Source organism: Myotis davidii, unplaced genomic scaffold (genome assembly GCF_000327345.1).
Source record: "Myotis davidii unplaced genomic scaffold, ASM32734v1 scaffold370, whole genome shotgun sequence".
Taxonomy (NCBI): domain Eukaryota; kingdom Metazoa; phylum Chordata; class Mammalia; order Chiroptera; family Vespertilionidae; genus Myotis; species Myotis davidii.
In genome coordinates, this window is record NW_006288615.1 from 16,016,870 (window position 1) to 16,038,961 (window position 22,092).

The 22,092-nt window shown below is 35.3% G+C and overlaps 1 protein-coding gene across 3 annotated transcripts in view; it reads left to right on the forward strand.

The window, feature by feature from the left end:
• OLA1 (Obg-like ATPase 1) overlaps positions 1-22,092 on the forward strand; it is a 162,668-nt gene that overhangs the window by 106,304 nt on the left and 34,272 nt on the right. For all 3 annotated transcript variants that reach the window (XM_006760604.1, XM_006760605.2, XM_006760606.2), the window contains exons 6-7: positions 4,475-4,555; positions 4,842-4,939. In XM_006760604.1, coding sequence (XP_006760667.1) covers positions 4,475-4,555; positions 4,842-4,939 — 179 coding nt within the window. The remainder of the gene's footprint in view (positions 1-4,474; positions 4,556-4,841; positions 4,940-22,092) is intronic.

Here is a 22,092-nt window from a genome sequence, read left to right on the forward strand (position 1 = left end):
TGGGCCTGCCATCTACCACCTGGGGAGCGGGCCTAAGCCAGCGGGTGGTTATCTCCCGAGGAGTCCCAGACTGTGAGAGAGCACAAGTGGGGCTGAGAGTCACCCCCCCCCCACCACCACCACTCCAGTGCACAAATTTTTGTGCACCGGGCCTCTAGTGTTAGATAAATGTAGAATTTTTATCTGCACAGTGTTGATCAGAATAGATGAAAATCGAGTGCAGGGTTTGGCTGAAGCAAGTTTTAGGTCAGTGTCTGAACCTCAGGTCTGGGATTCCATGGACCTGGAACATTTACTTTATTGACTGTTGTTGCATTTGAGTATTGCCACAGAATCACTCACAACATTTGTTCTTGATTTTTTGGATAATAAATCCCTTTTAAAAGCATTTGGAAGAAATGAGCTATCATCCTTCCAAGGCACATAAATAGAGAACTTTAAATACAGTTTTAGCCCTAGTTGGTTTGGCTCAGTGGATAGAGCATTGGCCTGTGGACTGAAGGGTCCCAGGTTTGATTCCCGTCAAGGGGCACAAGCCCATGTTGTGGGCTCAATCCCCAGCAGGGGTGTATAGGAGGCAGCCAATCAATGATTCTCTCTCATCATTGATGTTTCTATCTCTCTCTCCCTCTCCTTTCCTCTCTGAAATCAATAAAAAATATATTTAAAAAATACAACTTCAGGGCGTGACCCCTGATAACTATAGATTACAGATGAATAATTTCTGCTGTAATGGAAACTGAAGAATATCAAAATAGAGAAGATTAATAATTACTCTTGAAAAGTCTAGTAAATAATGGTTATATTATTTTATGCAGAGAAAAATATTATTTTTGTGATACACGGATTGACAGATTGTACCCAAAAAGTAAGAATATCGAATTTCTCTGATGACTTTGGAATGAGAATGAAGACTTTGAATAACAACTTTGGGAATTGCTAGGCTAAACAAGGAGCAATTAGGAAGGCAGTAAGGAAGACAAAAAAGTCAAGTCTTAGGACCAAACTTAAATTTTGCGTCACTTAGACCTGAATTTTAGTTTCAGCTATACCACTTACTAGCTATGGGAATTTAGGCAAGTCACACATCCTCCCTGATGCTATTAACAACAATATAAAATGCATAAAACATAGAGCATTTATAAAGTGAAATACCAGGTTCTCGGTAAGAAGAGTCAAAGTAGAAGAGCAAGGTATCAGAGGTGTGTTTGTATTAAGTTTCTTTGCAGTTAAAAGATAGTTCAACAAAAGCTAGATAATTCTTGTAGAATGTTAAGACTAGAAACCTGAATTGAGTTTTCACTGAGAAAGCCAGTATTGTTGGTAAGCTTCAGTTATTTGGAATAAAGGACTACTGAACAATTGTTCATTTGTGGAAGATGTATACTTATTTGCTTTAAAGGAGTACCCAAAGAAATATATTGCCATTCTGTAGATCCCTAGCATTTAATCTTTCAACAATCATAATAACAATGGCCACAATTCACATTAACTGAGAACTTATTCTGTGCCAAAAACTGCACTAAACACCTTATATGCATTATCTCTTTTGATCATCACAGCAACCCCCAGGAGGGTAGATAGTATCCTCATATGAATTTTATCAATGAAGTAATAGGTCACAGACTTGGTGAGTGGTAGACCTAGGATTTATTTCCACACGTATCATTAAGTTGTTAACTCTAGAAATAGTATACTCACATCACTGCAATGTAACCAAAAAGTTCAAATGACCAGGAATTTTTGCATAATCTCCATCATGTACAGAATTTATTTTGAAAATGAGGAATTTGCCACAGTTACCAAAGCAGTCATCCTATATCTGTATTTCTACATCACAATATTACTAAAGAAATACAAAACCCTAAAATAACTTCTGAGTTGTCAAGCATTAAAGTGTTTTATGTACTTATCGTATTCTAATTTGTTAAAAGTAAGTTAGGTATGTACTAGATTATTTTTTCAGTTAATGAAATTCACTGAACTGGAACCCTTTCTTGTTCTAACCATAATTTTATATATACAAGCATAAGAAAAAAAATTCAGTCAATCCATTAAGTATTATATACAAATAAGTCCAAATGTTGTGTGTGTTTTTCATCTAATTAGAAGTTTTTAGATAAGGAACATAATATCTTTTAATTTCTTCCTAAAATTAAAATTAATTTTTACTTAAAGTAAGAAAAACAATGCATTGCAACTGTACCATATAATGATCACTTATGTAACATAATCTTATTTGATCAATCTGTGTTTTGTCTTTAGTAAAACTGACATCTTTTACTAATCTGTCTTTTCCTGGCTATTAAATATTTTGTGGGAATAATTGAGAGAACTGAGTACAAAATAAAATATCTTAAATTTTAAGGTATTTTTATTTTCAACTGTTCAAAGATGGTAACAAATTTTCTAAAAAGATTTCAATGTGGCTTTAATTAATACACTATTTGGGAACTTTAATTATTTGAGTGCTTCTAATTTATAATACAGTATTTAGGTGTAAGAGGTGGGGGAGGGGGTGCCAAAAAGCATTTCTATATCTGAAGTGATGGTCTAGTTAATTTAAAATGAGAGAGATATACTGGAATTCCTTCACTAGCATACAGCATTTATTGAATCCCATTCATTTTGTAAAAACGTTTATAGTTACAAAAGTATTTTACACTTTTTATATGATTAAAATTTAATTTCCTTCTTTATTTTTGGTTTGGCTTTCTTTTGTCTATTTTATTCTCTTTTCTTTCTTTAATTGAAAAAAAAAAACTAATGAAACCAAATATAAGATGGCACCACTGTTTCTTCTTTTGTATAATCTTGTTGCGTATCTCTACATAAGCTGTTCTGGCCACTCATCATAGTAACCAGCTGGGCCATTTCACCTGCTGGAGCCATTAAAGAGGACTCTCTCCCCCTAGATTAATCCCCTCCGACATTAGTTTTTTACACTGACAACTGGAGCAGGCATTCAGAATTTGCAGGTGGCCAGTGTGACGCACATAATTGCCTACAATTTTAGGCAATGAATAAAAATGGTCTACATTACTTGTCAAAGGTTGTATATGCAGTGCCAAGTGAGATCTATGGGAAGCCTTTTAGGGTTTAAAGAACAGTTAATAGCAAGGCTGCACAGGGCTTTTTTAATCATAATGCATTTGTAATATAGCACTTTGATCTTCTCCTTGTAGGAAATGGTGTTACATTAGCCACTTTTAAACATTTATGAGTGAAATTCAGTTATAGAAGAGTAAAAGTGATTATTCTTAAGCAGAACATGTTAGATTTCATTAAAAGTTTTTAGCTTGCCCCTTCCTTGTTAAAATCTGTAGGAAGTCCTTTTCCTGGAGTGTTTCAAATCAGGATCTAACGATATAGGACTTTTCCTTATTTTTTCTGTTGTTAACAGCAAGATTTGGAAGGAAGATGTACTAATATTGAGGTAATTTATATAAGTGGATATTTATAGAAGAATAACTGATTTATAGTAAAGGAAAATGCATTGATGAAAATTAAAAAAACTATTACTAATTATTGTGTATTACAAACAATTTTTAAAATTGCATGTTTTAAACATCCATAAATTATCTTTAACAACAACAAAAAACAGATGACTCTCCAATGCACTTCTTCTGGAAGAGCTAAGTTTGACCTTTCAGACCCTAGAGCCTTTTATTAACACCTGCCTGTAAGGGGAACCTTGCCACACGCAGCTTTTAGATTCAGAACCACAAAACTGATGAGGAAAGGCTTGAAGGGTTCAGTTTGTGTCACTTGCTGTTTGCCGTTTCCATTTCACAGATGATTAATCTTTCTGTGAAGAAAGGCCAGAGAAACAAAGCACATTGGGCTCTTCCTGCAGTTACTCCTTCTGAATGCACACTAGCTTGCTAACTAAAAGGCCTTTAGATTTCCAGCAGAGAGAGATGTTCTGAAAGTGAATGCAGCTGGTTGGAGGTCACCAGTGCAGGGCTCTTGCCATTGTGTAATGGAGGCTTTGGCAGGTTGGAGGGGATTGTTGGAGTGGGGACAGGAGAAGTGGGCAGGGAGAAGGTGTTGGCAAAAAATTAATTCATATTAAAAAGGGCTATCAATAATAGATTCAAGTTCATCTATTTGTTTGGTTTTCTTTTTACGAAAGAAATTATAATTCAATCTCTCTCTAGTGTTCCCCCCACACACACAATTTCCTAGTAGTATGTTTATCTTGAAAGTGGCATCACTTGGTAATGTTGAAATATTACTGTCTTTAATAGTTGAATTGTCTTAAACATTTTAAGACCTTTACTAATTTTGCTAGTATTTCACATTTTATATATTAATATTTTAATGCCACAACGTTTCATTGTTATTTAATTTTATAATGAGATACTGAAAATAATTATCCGTGTGTCTTAGTTCCCCCTTTAATTTTAGTATTTAGTTAATCTAAATGCTTAGTATTCATCTTGTATTTACTATTTTTCTCAATTGTGTATAGGACATAATGTGCAAAGTCAAATCCTGGGTTATAGATCAAAAGAAACCTGTTCGCTTCTATCATGATTGGAATGACAAAGAGGTAAGTTATAAATATTATGCTATTTATTATTACCTTTGCTTTGATTTCTTAGAGAACAAATTAGAGTTGTCATTATTTTATACTAATTATTATATCTAGTTACACTTTAGTTTTGTCAATGATTGCTTATTCCCAGGCTTGTTAATTCTTTCCCCCTGTTCCTGATATTTTATAATAATTAATCTTTTAGAAACAAGATTTATAAAAATGCAAAAGGCTACTTGTTTAAACAGTTAAATAGTTACTCAAGTTTTAAAAGGGGTTATTTTTCTGTTCTTCACTTTAGATTGAAGTGCTGAATAAATACTTATTTCTGACTTCAAAACCAATGGTGTACTTGGTTAATCTTTCTGAAAAAGATTACATTAGAAAGAAAAACAAATGGTAAGTTTTTCCTCCCAAGGTATCCAGACATACCTGTATACAAACACATACATATGTATATACTGCTATGTTGGATTTTAATTTTTTTCCTCTTATTAAAAAACTTAAAATGGATGAGAAAGCTTTGCCTGGGTTTAAATTCTGAGATAAATATTTTAGTTGATTTACACTGAGAGAACTTAAAAAAACAACAACTAAATTAGGTAATATTGAATCATACATATTTACGTTTCAAATTTAATAGACATTATTTGTTTTCTTTGCAAAATGAGAATAAATGTAGTTGGAGCAATAAAATTTTTTAAGCTAGGAATTTCTAGCTGTGTTGATATGTGACTTTAAAATATCTACTTGGGATTACAGTTTGACATAAATTTTAAAATCCAGATTGAATGCTTTAAAAAAGTTGTTTTTAATTTAGAATAAAAACAACTGTGGGGCAGAGGGAAGACCAAATATCTGTTTCAAATACTTTAAAAGTGTGGCAAAATTAAAAACTATGCATCCATGTATTGATTATAATTTTTGACATGCAACCAAAATGTACAAGGTTTCCTTTCATTCACTAATAACTTCAAAAAATCCGTATTTTCATATAACATATGGACATATACGCATTTGGCATAATATTTGCTTTGAATCGCCTCTCTGGACTCTCAGTATTTTATACTATTAAGTTATACAAACAGATCAAAACTGTCCACAGCAAAATATCTAAATTCCCCTAAAATATATTGTCTGTTTTTTCCTGTACTTCATTAAGTACTTAGATGCACATGGTTTCAATTTTCCATTAAAAATTCTCATTTCCATATGATATCAAAGAGTGAGAAGCTTTAAACTGAAAAATAAACATTCATAGACTGGAAGCCAAAACAATAATTAATGTCAGATGGTTAACTCCAATAAATCATTAGAATAAATTCTGTGAAATTGCTGCAACTAAAAATGTCCTGTTAATATTACTATAAGGCATTTTGTGTTCCTGATAGAAAGTTGAATTTTACCTCTTTATTGGTAATATTCTAGAAAGCATAAACTTAACGTGAACATTTCGTTCTCACTGGTCAGTGTCCTCCAATACATAAATTTAAAATAATCAGTTCCGTCTTGTTTCAAATTCTTATAAATTTGATGATTAGTGTGTTAAAAATTGTTACCTTTGGGAAAGAATTTTAAATTTATTACTTGACCTTAGTTAATAAATCTTCTCATTATGGTATAAATGATAAGGTTTCCTGAGGTTTCGTGAAACAATACTGACATCAAAGTATCCATGAAAAGGGATGAGTCAGTTTCCTTGCCCAAAGGGGCTTCTCACACCTGTATTTGGATGATTACAGGTAGAACTCCCTGGCTCTAATTGTATAGTAAATACTATTTCCCAGACCCTAATGGTAGACAGACTGCTTGGGAGACGCCAGTCTGTGATTTAGCTGTCGCCAGACACCCCATGTTTTTTGTGAGACCAGTTGTGATGATGATATGGTTATAGCCAATTGAAAAAGTAAACTAACTCCTGTCTAAATAGCAAATTTTAATTTATAAAAATGTAGAGGTATGGATGATACTATTTATAAAACCAAATTTTAGATTTTATGTATAGTTAATGATCTGATTTGGGTTGTGTGTAAGTTTGGGGAGTTGGGGGTGGGGGTCAGCTCTTGTGGAAGTTAGTGTAATTGTAGCTGAAAGATCAAAGACTGGGTAACTGAGTGATGTTCCAGAAGAGAATTTACCACATAGCCATTTTCTGTACAGTTTCTGCCGCCTGCTGTTCCTATTTTCCCTCAAGCTAGCCATTGACTACCCCCTGTGCATCCCTGCTCGTAAAAAATGATTGAGGAAGTATTTGTCATGTATTTATGAGTGGGAAACATTGTGTGATAGGGAATGGCATCTACTGGAGCCAGAAAGATTGCCATTTGCCTTTCATTCACCCACTCTGCTACAGCTTTAAATCCTCTGTTTATGCAACATAGCCTTTGTATTAAAGTGCAGAATAAATTTTTATTATGGAGGATATGAACACTAGGATTTCATCATTTATAACACTGCAAGCAGATGTACATAGTTAAAATACATTTTCACTACTAAATGCTTTTAATTTTTGCTAGCATCTTGTTGTGTGTTTTTTTATAATGTTTATATCTAAGCTTCACTTGCATTAGCTGCTCCGTTAGCAAAAGAAAAGGTTTTGCTGTTTAAGATTATTATGTAATGCTACTGAAGCAAATTAAGACTGATGCAGGAAGCGGCAATAAATATTTTCCTGGGTCTTTTAAGTCTAGAAAACTATTTCAAATGCTCAGGAAAGAGGAGATGGGGTTTGTGATTTTTGCCACCAGAGAAAGACTAAAACTTTATTTTAGTGTGTTCAGAAGTGATGAACAATTTAATTACTAAAGTTCACTTTAAATTTAAATGGAATGTTATTTTTCAATCCTAGAAAAGAGGGACACATTTTGAAAGATAAAATCTATTGTGTTACTGAGTAGGTGTACTGACCCTTTGAAAGATGTAAAAACTGGAATGGCTCCAAGCATCTACTCTCTGGTTTTAACATTGTTGAATTAGTCATTCTGTTGATTTATGATTAAGACCTATCCCCTGAAGAGAAGCTGACATGATAGCAGAGTTACAGTTGTGTTATGATCAGATGACAGTAATCAAGATGTAAGGGAATCCACAGAAAGAGGTTTTTTTTTTATTATTACAAATTACTGTTCTTTGAATGAATAAAACTATACAGAAGTAATTGTTTATTTCATTGGTGGGAGCCAATGATTTTTGCTCACTTGAGGATTTCATTTTTTAAAAAAAAATCAGTTACTTATATAATTAAGATGATACTATATGCAGTATTAATTTTCATTTGAGATTGCTACTGAGTCATGGTGTCAAGCAGGTACAGGACATTAGAACTCTGAAACCTTTACTTAATTAGGGTTTAAATTTCAATCTTTGCTGTTCTGTTAGTGGTATATGCCATCCAATTACGAAATCTGTAAAACAAACTAATTTTAGATATGGTAGTCCTCCTCTAAGGCTTAGCAGCTGGATATCCATTCCAAGACCCCCAATGGATACCTGAAACTGCAGATAGTATCGAACCCTATATATACTGTTTTTACCCTATATATACATACTCTCTGATAAAGTTTAATTTATAAATCACATACTGTAATAAAAGTTATGTGAATGTAGTCTTTCTCTGAAAATATTTTATTGCACCGTACTCACCTTCTCACTCAAAGGAAGCACTTTACAGCTCCTTTTGACATATCTGAATTGACAGCATCACTAGTCTTGTGATTTGGAGCTATTATTAAGTAAAGTAAGGGTTACTTGAACACAAAGTTTGCAATACTGAGACAGTCGAACTGATAGCTGAGATGGTTACTAAGTGACAATGAGCAGGTAGTGTATACAGCATGGAGATACTGGACAAAGGGATGATACGTGTCCGGGGCAGGCAAGCAGGATAGTGTGAGATTTTATCACACTACTCAGAGAAGTACACACTTTAAAACTTGTGAATTTTTTTTCTGGCATTTTTCCATTTATATTTTTGCTTGGAGGTTTATTGATGCTAATTGAAACTGTGGAAAGCGAAACCGTGGATAAGGGAAACTATATATTTTGTACACCTATGTGGCTTCCAATTATGTTTCAACGTTGTATTCTCTTGCCCCCATCTTTCTTAAAAATTATTGATAAAGGATCATTTATTTTCTTATTTTTTAACTACATGATCTTATTCAACTGGAAAATATAACTGAGATATTTAGGTTTTGTATGTGTGTATAATACACGTTTACATATGTCCTGGTGGGCTTGTGGTCACTGAATATTACCCTTCAACTAATATTATATAAGAGTCAATCTGAGTGTTGAAATTGATTTAGAATAGGTAGACAAATATTAGCAAAGTTAAACTGTTGTATAATCAGGGGCAGTGTGTCAGGCTCACCAAATGAAATTTTAAAAGAAAAAGGTTTCAGTCTCCCCATGTCCACTTTTGTTTTTGCTAGTTTTCCACATAATTGGTACATAATAAACTAAAAATAGTTTGGTGATACTTTACATTATGTGCTGGATTAGGGGGAGAATTGTAGAATAAATCCAATATTTTCTTCTTTTCTTGAACCGTTTATAAGAATTACAGGTACTATATCTCAGCAACTATGTGTGAAGGGGAAAGTATGTCCATTTTTTACCTAATTTTGTATGTACATTTATCTATAGATATATACACACATATATATATATAAATAAAAAACTATTTCTGTAAAATGATTTTAAGAAGTCATGAATTTCTGACAAGATTACTCATTGAAGCTAGAAATGTAATACATGTGCTTTTTTATAAAATCACATTGTTATACATTTGATTTACTTGAAACAAATAAAATGGGAATGATTAATTATTCTTTTTTGTTAATTATTTTTAAATAAATTATTTATTTTAGTTCCGGGGGATTCTTAAGTAGATTTGAAATTAGGTTCATTTTCATATAAAGTGTTCAGGATATTACATAAAGCAAGATTCACATGTATAAGATTTTTTAAATGTTTCATTTTAACATCCACTAGCCTGGCATAGTAAAAGTTCTGCAATACCCATGCAATGTTTCTTTGGGGTTATGATTTCTATTTTTTATCGCTATGGTTCACAAAATTGGGGGAGGGTGGGTTTGTGTTAGCTTCATGTTGACATACCTAATGTTATGAAGGCTGTGGGAATATGTTATTAATTCTGAGTGTGTTCCACCTACTTGAAATCTATATATATATAAGCCTAAGCAACCGTTCAACCGTTCGACCAGAAGCTATGATGTGCACTGACCACCAGGGGGAAGATGCTCAACACACAGGCATGGAAACATAGAACAGACTGATGAATCTCAGAGGGAAGGGGGTGGGCGGAGGGCGGGAAGAGATTAACCAAGGATCTTATATGCATACTAGAGGCCTGGTGCACGGATTCGCCATCCCTCCCTATCATGCAGTGAAAATTTACATAGAGCTTTTGACTCCCCCCAAATTTAACTATAGTCACCCCTCAGTATCCATGGGGGATTGCTTCCAGGATGCCTGCAGATGCTCAAATCCCTTAAATAGAATGGTATAGAATAATGCATACAGTTGGACCTCCATACCCATGGATTTCCCAACCTCAAATCAAAAATATTGTTTTCAATCCATAGTTTGTTGAATCTGCGAATGGGAAACCAAAGGATATGAAGGGCTGACTGTATACTTACTGAAAATAGTCCACATATAAGTGGACCTGTACAATTCAAACCCATGTTCTAGGGTCAGTTGTATATTTACAACTGTAATTCTGTGCTTTGAAACAGTTGTCCTCCAAAACAAAACAAGCAACTGAGAGCCATCTCTATTGTGCAGTAGCAGTAACAATAAGACTTCCTTGACACCACCATCTTCCACGTGACTTTGCCCCATCTCGCTCTCAGATTTGGCCCTATGACTTTACCATTTGCAACTTAGAGGATTTTATCGTCACTCCTTGACTTTCATTAGAGTACATCATTCTTTAATTGTTACAATAGCATAATTTTATGAAACAGATGTGTATTAATTAAAAAGCCTTTTAAAACAGTTAAATTGTGATCTCCTGCATCTGTTTCTGTATTTTTTAGTTTATATATGTATGTTAGAGGTGAGGCAGTGAAGGTCAGTAAAGAATTAAAGGAGATCACTTCTAAAGTTTCGTTTCAGTGCTAGAATTTTGTGATTTTAATGAATTGGATTATAACAATTTCATAAAAAGATGTCTATGCATATATTTTAGTACCTCCTCAAACCTCATATATAAGTTTGTCATGATAGGATTTGTTTTTCTAACTGTGGAACTATACAGTATATTCCCAAGGTTGCAAATTCCCAATTTATGAGCAACTTCTCCGGGCTGGCTTGGAGATAAGACCTGGTTTTTCCCTCTACTCCTATTTCCTCTCTCATATCTCTACACCTTGAAAATAAGTCTTTTCTGGATCTCAGTATGTTTTCCTGTTTCCTCATAGTGGATCCAGCTGTTGCTCTGGCTGGATTGAGAGCAAAGTGGAAATAAACCTATTTGTGGCATTGGCATATCTATAGTTCATAGTAGTTACATTACTCAAACTGTTATATTTCCTTATTCTAACTGAACTAAAAAGCATTGCCCTATCAGAAACATTAGCTTATGAAACACCCTTGAAAGGCTCTTTAATTCACAAGGTGGTAGAAACAGTGCGTTTGGGGTGAGACATATTTTGGTGACCGTTTTTGTCACCAATTTTTAAATTCTGCTTAAAATATGTTCCAAAATAACTGACTTAGGAACTTGAAGTGCACCCTGTCTATAAGTTTGGGGCTGCACATTGTTTTTTTGTTCATTCTTTTTAATGTTTTATCGAGAGCTTAACGTTCAAATTTATGTTCCTAATGAAGACATGAGCTCACTGAGGAAGTATGTACTATGCTTCCTTTTCCTTTTCTAAGCAAATAATCATTGATCCCTCTGTGTGTCATATATTGTTCTAGGTAGTGAACAGAAAAAGCCCCCCACACCCCGCAATAAGACATACAGTTTTATGGCATTATAAACGACCAACAACCAAATACTTAATATAGTGTCAGTAAGTAATTAGGATGATGAATGAAAATAAAGCAAGGTAAAGGGGTGCTATTTTAGTTAGGGTGGTCAAAGAAGGCCTTTGTGAAGTTAGGGAGTGCACTATGAGAGAATTTAAGGGAAGCTCAGTTCAGAGAGAGGGAACAGCAAACGCCAAGTCAAGTCCGATGGAGCATCAAAGAGAAGAAAATGTGAAGACACCCACTTGAAAAGAACTTGTAATTCTTATTCACATACATTGTGGTTAAATATATATTAAAACATATCCTAAATTTGTTCTACAATTTATTTTGGGATTTTAAGAATGACTGTCATTTATTTTCTAGTTTGCTATAGTTAATCTTATATTTTGATTGCTGTGCTTTAAGCAACCTTTAAAGTCATATTTGTAATTATATAGATTTATTTTGAATTTCATTTTTTTTTCATACTTGTCTAGCAACTTGCTGATCCACAGTATCACCCAAAGCATTTTTCTTTTCAAAATCCCTGATGGCCCAGTCTGTGTTGCTCAGTAGTTGAGTGTCAACCTATGAACCAGGAGGTCAGGGTTCAATTCCTGGTCAGTGCACATGCCTGGGTTGTGGGCTTAATCCCCGGCGGGGGGTGTGCAAGAGGTAGCCAATCAATGATTCTCTCTCATTGTTGATGTTTTTCTCTCTCTCTCCCTTCTTCTCTGAAATTAATATATATATATATATATTTCAAAAATCCCTTGATGTATGGCCTCAAAGAAGTAGATTGAACTGATACTAAGAATAATAATAATAACCTACATTTGTGAAAACTTTACAGTGTTTCAATTTACATTACTTCATTGGATCTTCAGACAAATCCTGAGTGGTCCATTTGGCACCATATTATTTTGGCCTTAAGTTGAATTTTTACTAAAATGAAGCATTTTCATCATTGGTTTAAGAGATCTGCATTTGAGCTTAGGAATGAGGTAAGCTAGCAGAGAGATAAATAAGAGTGATATGCAGGATGTATTTTCATTGTTACAAATTGAACATAATTAAAGCATAGTGATTAATCACAAAAACAATATGTATTTATATATGTGTTTTCCGATGGTCTTAGGCAACCCCTGTGAAAGGGTTGTTTGACCCCCAAAGGGGTTGCGACCCACAGGTTGAGAACCTTTGGTATAGATCCTGCACAGCACGAAGTAGTGCGTGAAGTGGCAGGCAGCTGGGTAGGAGCCTGAGCCTGGGCTGGGCTCCGTGCAGCTCCCGCTCATCCTGGCCTCGCCATGCCTGCCGCAGCAGCCCCCACTCAGGCCAGGAGCACAAGGGGAGTGTCTGCGGGAGAGGCTTGAGCTGCCGCAGCTGTGCTCCCCAGCTGTGAGCCCACTGTCTGGCGCTCGTCTGTCAGCTGAGCAGCCTTCCCACTGTGGGAGCACACTGACCACCAGGGGACAGCTCCTGTGTTGAGCGTCTGCCCTCTGGTTGTCAGTGAATGTCATAGCTACCGGCTGGTCGTCTGATCTTCTGGTCGTTTACGCTTTTATATATATACTAGAAGTCCGGTGCACAAAAATTGGTGCACTCGAGAGAAGGGGGGGTGGGAAGGTCCCTAAGCCCGGCCTGTGCCCTCTCACAGTCTGGGACCCCTCGGGGGATGACCATCTGCGGGCTGAGGCCTGCTCCCCAGAGGATTGGGCCTAAGCTGGCAATCAGACATCCCCCTGGCAGCCCGGCAGCCATCAGGGGATGTCCACTTGCCAGCGGGGAACAGGCCTAAACTGCAGTCAGACATCCTAGTCACTGCTGAGGAGGCAGGGGAGGCTCCCACCACCACTCACAGTCTCTCCGTTTTTTCTTTTCTTTTTTTATTCTGGGATTTATTTACCTTCTGTAATTGAAACTTTGTTGCGGCTCCAGCTTCGAGGCCAGCTGGCTGAAAGCAGGTGTCTGGGGTTTGTTTAGCTTCTATAATTGCAACATTGTTGCATCTGGAGCTCAGAGCTGGGCCACGGCAGGTGGGGAACCTTGGCTTCCTCTATCACTGGAACAAGCAAGCCTCATGTTCACTTCAGCTGCCTGGCTGCGGGCCGCCATCTTGGTTGCCAGTTAATTTGCATATCCTGCTGATTAGCCAATGGGAGGCGTAGTGGAGGTATGGTTAATTACCACGTTTGTCTATTATTAGATAGGATATATAGATTGTTACCTTTTAAATTCTGCCATATTTCTTTTGTCTGTTTGCCCCATCCCCTTATTTGAATGGCATTGATTTAGCTTTTCCTGTACCAAGCCAAAAGATTATATATATATATCTCAAACCATCATGATTATTGAGTTCCTGCTATATGGCAGGCACCCTTTACCTTACAAATTAGTGAGATGTTAATAGAATAGATGAACCTTATATGAAAATTTTACAAATATTTTTGAAACAGGTATTATCATGACCATTTTACAGAGAGGGCAGTTGGAGAAATCCAGAGTATGCCAAGTTCTTATAGCAATCAAGTAGTAGAAATAGACACATTGACTTGAAAGTTTGTGCCTATTCCACATATGACTGTACAAGCTATATTTGTGAATCTTTAGAAATCTTTGAAAATATTGCTTTCATTAATTTTTTTTATTCTGCTACATTTTATCTCAGAAAATATCATCTCCACCAAATTGTTGTAGTTAATAAATGGAAACAGTTCTCAAGATGACAACTGTGTGCTTCTCTTAGGATAATAAGCTTCAGCTGCTGTCGTTTTTGCCTTGCCTTGTAATTTTGTTAACTATATAATATTGTTATAGCAATATATTTTAGCAGAACTTTAGCATCTATTTTTAAACATACATAAAAATTTTGGTGGAGCAAATACAGTGGCTCTTATTGAAACCAAAACCAAAAATTGCATCATGTTGCCAAATCTAAAGTAGTACTATAGAACCCCAGAAAACATAGCTACAACCACAGGTCAGTTGTTATATGTTAATATGATAAGTAGAATTTGACTTTTTTTTTCCTGCTAGCATACCATAAAATTTGTTAAGGATAATTCTTCACTGCTGGGGGTGAGGGAGTTGATGTGTAAAGGAACAAGGAAATGAGAAAACATCATGAGATGGGACAGTGGCAGGTAGTTCATGTGCCTAAAGTGTTGTTGTATTAGTAGGCAGTATCATCAACACTTACTGAACACTTAACTACATGCCAGTTAGACTTACGACTCCCAACAGCCTTTCAAGTAGGTGCCATTATTATTTTAAGGAATGCAAAGCAAGTATAGAGAGATTGAGAAACCTGACCAAGGTTCATAGCCAGTCAGTGGTGCCAAGATTCAAACCGAAGCATTTTAAAGCCACAGCTCATGCTTCTCACTACTATGCCATAGTACGTTAGCATTGGGCCACTGGGAATGCTGGAAAAGTATACAAGGCCTGAAAAATAGGTCATGTACTAGCCATATTTCCTATGACTATGAATTTCATTTAAATAAGGTTTTGTTGTTAAATAGTTCATGCTCTATAAAATTTGAGATTAAAAATTCACTATAACATGATTAGCAAATGCCAACTTGAGGTAAATAAAATTTGTATTTAATCTGTACCTTTATTTTCATGGACTTGTCACTGAAAACTATTTTCCAAACATGTTAAAATGTAATAGCCCTTTGTAGGGATGACAATTAAAATAGTTTCTATATTTTCCCATAGAAAATTACATATTATCAATTCTTTTTTAAAATAAGTACTTTCTTCTACCACTTGGTTGTTTTTTTTGTTGTTGTTGTTTTCTTAAGTGAGAGAAAATATGACTATCAGCTTTTATTTTTTTACTTTTTTATATATATTTTATTGATTTTACAGAGAGGAAGGGAGAGGGATAGAGAATTAGAAACATCGATGAGAGAGAAACATCGATCAGCTGCCTCCTGCACACCCCATACTGGGGATGTGCCCGCAACCAAGGCACATGCCCTTGACCGGAATCGAACCTGGGACCTTTCAGTCCTCAGGCTGACGCTCTCTCCACTGAGCCAAACCGGTTAGGCTTGGTTGTTTTGTTTTTAACCATGTAGTAATTTGTTCCATTTCCTTGCATTTTCAGTAACTTGGCTTTGTTTTTGAGACCTTCTTGGGAGTAAGGAATTGTGCATGTACACATGTTTCTTTTTATTAGTTGAAGTACAAAGATAATTTGTATAATACTCTGTTTAAATACTGTATTGCAGTATAATGGTACATAGCAATATAACAGAAAGGACATTATATACATGTACATACAAGTCTTGGGCGAAATAATGGGTACCATTTCTTGAGCATCTATTACATGTTGATTTGGGGGCACTTGTGTTCTTTTTTTTTTTTTAATATATTTTATTCATTTTTTACAGAGAGGAAGGGAGTGGGATAGAGAGTTAGAAACATCGATGAGAGAGAAACATCAGTTAGCTGCCTCCTGCACACTCCCTGCTCGGGATGTGCCGCAACCAAGGTACATGCCCTTGACTGGAATCGAACCTGGGACCTTTCAGTCCGCAGGCCGATGCTCTATCCACTGAGCTAAACAGGTCAGGACACTTGTGTTCTTTATTTGATTTAACCTTCATCACAATGTTGGGAGGCAAATATCTACCCATTTACTCAGAGATATGAAGAAACCTCGTTAAACATTTTAGAGACTTCTTTTAACCCTAGCTTATGGGAGAAAATATAAAACATTTTATTGCATGTATAGCATGCTTTTCATGCAACAAAAAGTGCACAAAGTTTTACCAGTTAAAATTACACAGGAACCTATACCAGCTAGAGAGCAAACATAAATGCAATGTTTTATATAAACAGGATTCAAGATAGTTTGCTGATTTCCTTATAGTCATTGTTCCCTCACCTGTCAAATAGAATGATTTTCTTATAAATAATGAGAATTAAATATTTTACGTATACCTAATGAAATTATTCTGTGGTAGAAATAAATCAATATATCTTAGAATTTAATTTTTATAATATGATGAAAAAAGCACATATATGACAGATCTATGGTTAGTGTCTGGCAGTTGTAATTCATAATAAATTCTCTTAACCAACATCCTAAGTCTTGCTTATATAAACACTGCAAATTGTAATTGCTCTCCAGCAGGTATGGGTTTCTGTGTTATTTTCACTAGGATATAACCAACATAGCCAACTCTTATTGCACATTTTGTTGCATAAGAAGCATGCTACAACATGCAATAAAATGTTTTATACCTTTTTTCATGAGGTCAAGTTGAAAGTCTTTAAATTTTTTATTTTAACCTAACTTCAAGAAATAAAGAATAACAGTTTTCCATTTTCTTCTGTTTCTCCTAAATATATATATATATATTTGCTTTTTATAATATTACTAGAGGCCTGGTGCATGAAATTCATGCAGGGGGGTGGGGTGTCCCTCAGCCCTGCCCGCACCCTCTCGAATTTGGGACCCCTCAAGGGATGTCTGAATGCCTCTTGCAATACGGGTCCCCTGGTTCCTAACCACTTGCCTGCCGGCCTGATTGCCCCTAACCCCTCTGCCTGCCTGCTTGATCACTCCTAACCACCTCTGCCCTGCTTGCCTGATAGCCCCTAACCACCTCTGCCTCTCCCCGCACCCGGGACTCAGGATTCCCTCCTCCAGCCGATCGCAGGCACCCGGGACCCAGGCTTCACTCCCTCTGGCTTGCCACAGGCACCCAGGACCTGGGCCGGCTTCGCCCAGGCCAGCTGCAGCCCCAGGGGACTGTGGGCGAGCAGCTTCGCCCGGGCCGCAGCCACAGGCCCTCGGGACTGCAGGGCATGCGGCTTGGCCCTCTCCCAGGCCGCAAGTGCAGACACAGCCGCTGGCACCCGGGACCGTGGGGCAGGCGGTTTGTCCCTCTCCCGGGCTGCAGCCTGCCTGGTCCCCATTCCTCTCTCGCAAGCTCATTTGTGCCTGGCTGGTCCCCATTCCTCTCTCATGAGCTTATTTGTGCCTGCCTGGTCCCCATTCCTCTCTTACGAGCTCATTTGTGCCTGCCTGATCCCCATTCCTCTCTCCCCATTGTTGAGTGTCTGAGCCATTATGGCGTGAGGGCGTGATGACCATTTGCATATTCACTCTTTATTATATAGGTTGTTCTGTCTTATGAAATTTATAAGAATAAGGTCACTTATATTTTCCCTTTATTTCACTGTGCTTTTTCCTTTCTCCTCCCTCTCAAAAAAATAAACTAAAATTTTAAGTTTGGGATCCAGTTAGAACTTTGTTTAGAACTATAAGTACCAAACTTCATATTTGGAGAGATTTTACCATTTCATGAAGCGTAAGACTTTTGAATGGAATAGCAGCACTTAGAAAATCTTGCTGTGTTTCTCTTTTCCTTAATCAAGACTGATTCCTATACCTTTCCAATTCTCTCCAAATGGATTTTCACTAGTCCTATAAGCAGCTGCATTGTAACACTTACTATGATGAGAAAATCAGTGGGTACAAAACAGTTCATAGATGTAGACTGAAAATAAATTTTTTATAATAATGTTTTTATTATTTAAAAATATTTTTGAGTCTTATTTTGATATTGTATAGAATAGTTTGTATGGAATATGTCTCACATTGTAGAATTTACTTCAGGTCAAATCTGAGATTGAGGCAGAAGAGGAAAAAAGAGACCAAGAGAGACTATCAACCATTAGTCACCTTTTCTATGTTCAGAGGAAAACATCTTAGTTGTCTAGGTCTCTTAAAATTAGTAATTTTAAAAGCTTTTAAGTGTTACTTAGAATACATTGTTGAAATCATATCTGGTTAAGGTTTTCTGATTAAATCTGATTAAGTAATTATGTTTCTACAATTATGTATTTCATGATTATGATGTATGGTGAGACATTATTTTAAATCTATTATTAAGTGAAATTTGTTTGTGTGGCCAAATGGATATTATAATGTGACTTGGTATTACTTAGAAATTTTGGCTACATAGTTTAAAGACCACTAGATTAGACTGGGAAATTCTATCAGCTTCAGAATCTTGAAATACTGAAACAAGAGAAAAAGCTGTAGTTATTAAGCATTCTTAGCCATATGCAGGAGAAGGTGTGTGAGTGTGGCTTAGCTAATAACAATTTTCTTACTGTGTATCACTTATAGAATTTTTTTCCTATGAAATACTTAACAGTTTTAAATTTGCTGTTTTATAGTTATTTTAGTGCCCTGTTGACATCAGGGTTAGTGATTGTTGTATTGGTAGTTTCTGACAAATAGAAATTATTTGATATGCTAAGCCATTTCTGACAGAAGATAGAAAGTTTTGACAAACACATATGGCACAGCAAGTGTCCAATTTTAAAGAGCAAAAATGAATGCAAACCACTATTATGGTGAACACAAACAGCCTGAAAGCAAGTTATCAGTAAGCAAATAATTGTTGAACTGTTATGAATGAAATAGGATGTTGAAATAGGGCATGATTGGCTGATGTTACATATGTCCTTGATTACCTTCCTTGTGCTTTTATCCTAATAAGTGACATTCTTTGTATTCCTTTGGATGGCTAGACAGTCTGACACTGAAGAAGAATAAATATTGCATGTGGTACACATTAAGCTGTCATCCAAGACAGCATTTATAAAAAGTAACTGGAGAAATTCATAAGAAATTCTGCACTGCTACAGTTTCCTGGCTCCAGTCATAATTGTCAAAGTTCTTGACACATTCAGGTCTTCAGAAATGATTTAGGTTTACAGTGGCTTGGTGTATGAATAATTATTATGGAATTGTATTTTTATATTGCCTTAGGGTGTTTAATGTTAGTTACCAAAATGTTAGATTTATAATTTTTATTTTAAGAAATGTCTCTACATTGGTAATAGTGACACATCTTCCCTCTTAACGGTCTTTCATAAAAGGACTTTAGATAATTCATGTATTAGGGAGGAAAAATGGGAATTGTTAAGTGCTTAGTTTATCTTTAACCATTTGGGAAATATTGCTTGCTTGTGTTTAGTGCTAGCAAACAACTTTCAAAATAAGTATTTTTATTTTTCTTCTCCAGCAGCATTGGAAAGCCATCAAATGGTGACCCAAATAACCATTTTAAAACTATTTCCAAAAATACCCAAATCACTACTTGATGTTTTATTTTAAAATATTATATGCTTTTATTCACATATTTTTGTAACTTTAGTATTGTTCTCTGAGGCAAGGCAGTGTTTTATTTGTCCTCTAGGACTCTTATCTCTTAAAATTTTATTTTGGAGGAAGATGGGTAGAAGACATAATATTTTACTAAAATAAACATACTTTCAAAAGGAGATAAATTATGAATGCAAGTTTTGCAAACATTTTTTAAGCTCTTTCATTAAACTGAAACACTTCTTTTCATCCTCTCTATCTGATGTGTCACATAATAACTGAAGGATGCAAAAAACAAAACAAAAAAAAAACAACCACCCAGGTCTTTTTGCTGTTTCTGTAGCTTGACACAGTTATTCTAAACCATTTCAAAGTAAGTAATTAGTATTCCCATTCTATAATCTAATCAAGAACTTAGCATTCTATTAGCTGATTACTAGGAAAATGTGATTAAGTATCATAATGATTTAGGTTCCAATAAAATGTGAAAATAAAGTAGTGTTGAGTTCTAAATTTTGAGCTCTGTTTTGAGGAGGACAAGAGGTCAGTCAGGGTTCCTATGACAACTATATTTTATATATTGTTTTCAAATTATGTAATATTAATTTGGGAGTTGTTTTTAGGATACTTTGAAATCTAAACCATCGATTTGGATTGAGGAAACTTTTCCCCAGGTATAACACTACTCAAATGTTACCTATAGCTTTTAACTCTCTAGACCACTACAGCGCACAAAATATTTGCCCAACTGGTAAATTGAACTGTAAGTCCCACTGTGGGAAATTGCTTTGCTGTGCTCCAAACAGCAGTTATCTTAGTAATTGTACCCGAATTCTTTGTGGCTAATAGAGCATAGACGTGATTTTACAAGCAGAAATTATTTCTTTTAAATACCTTTAATTATAAATATGTCAAATAAAATGTGACTATAGGCTATAGTGAGGCATTAAACTGCATCATTTTTAATTGTAAAAGCTGAAAGGTAAAATTCCTTTTGCCTTTTAGTATAAAACTGTACATATCCGACATTTCACATTCTAAACTGGAGCTCCCAACAAGGAGCTTATCAGAGCAAATTGTCTAGTCCATCCCCTTCCTCACTCAAAACCTAATGACCCTTTATCATCATGGTTTAGATTGCTGGACACAGATGTGAGAAAATACAAGTAATCTACAGGTAACTACAGTAGCTGCACTGATGTTCTCAGAACACTGACTGCTGGGAAGATAAAGAGCTTCCCACAGAGTCTGTGACTTTCCAGCACCAAAGCACATCATGAGCTCATACATGAAGTTTTATTTGCTGAAGATTCACAATAAAATGCATTAGAACATTCAGCAGGGACTCTTTTTAGATGAGCACAGAAATTCTGGAGGGTTATTAGTTGAGGCACCAGTGCATAGCATCACACTAAAAATTTTTTTAAGTTCAACAATATTCTTTCTATGGGCATAAAAGATTATGGCTATGGTGCAGCATTAATACTGAATTTCTTGATACTTATATAATTTACTACAGATTCTCATCTTTTTTTCCTTCACAAAAGGCTGAGCTTCGTGTAAAAAGTTTTTAATATGAAAGAGGAAACAGTCATTTCTCAAACTTTAGTACTAAATTGTATTTCAAAGGACTTGTTTATGGCCAGGTGCTCTGCTTTTGTTAGCTGCTTAGATTGTGATTAGTGAGGTAAACTCATTTATTGGCATGTAATTGAGTAATTTACCATGAAAAGGATGATCATGTTTTTTTATAAAGGCACTGCACCTGTAGCTTACTAATTGTTAGTTTGACTATTATTTGCAATGATGATAGTTTCATAAAGTTTTAGAAAACTACAATGCAAAAAATATTTGCTTAATTTTTTTATGTTTGAAATGTTTTGTTTTTAGTTATTGAATTTGGGATAAGTCACTAGATTGGAGTGAATCAATATGAATTAGACTGCCTGATCATCAGGTGTGTATCTCTTTTCAAAAATCATTTGCTCGTCATATTTTTCTGAAAGCTAATTAATATTGTTTCTGTAAAAACTATAGCTACTGCATTAGGAATATTACCTTCATAGGTCAAAATGAATTACAGTCCTCAAATCATTTTTAGAAATTATCACGTTAGCTAAAAGATGAAGATTTTCAGCAACCAGTATTGGTTTAGCAGTTGACAACCAACAAAAAGGTATTTCATCTCATTTTATATAGTTATATAGGTTATATACCTAGCTTAACTGTTATTCTTTATGGAAAATATTGAAATGCTCAGAAAATTAGAGAAGACACTACCTAATTCTTTTTGGCTAGGTTCCTACTCATTTTTGCTTCAAGAATATTATAATGTTGTACTTTAAAGACAATTACTTGCAAGTAGAGGTACATCAAATATACCTGCAACTGAAGTAATTAATTTAATAATATTAAGTTTCAAGTGTAA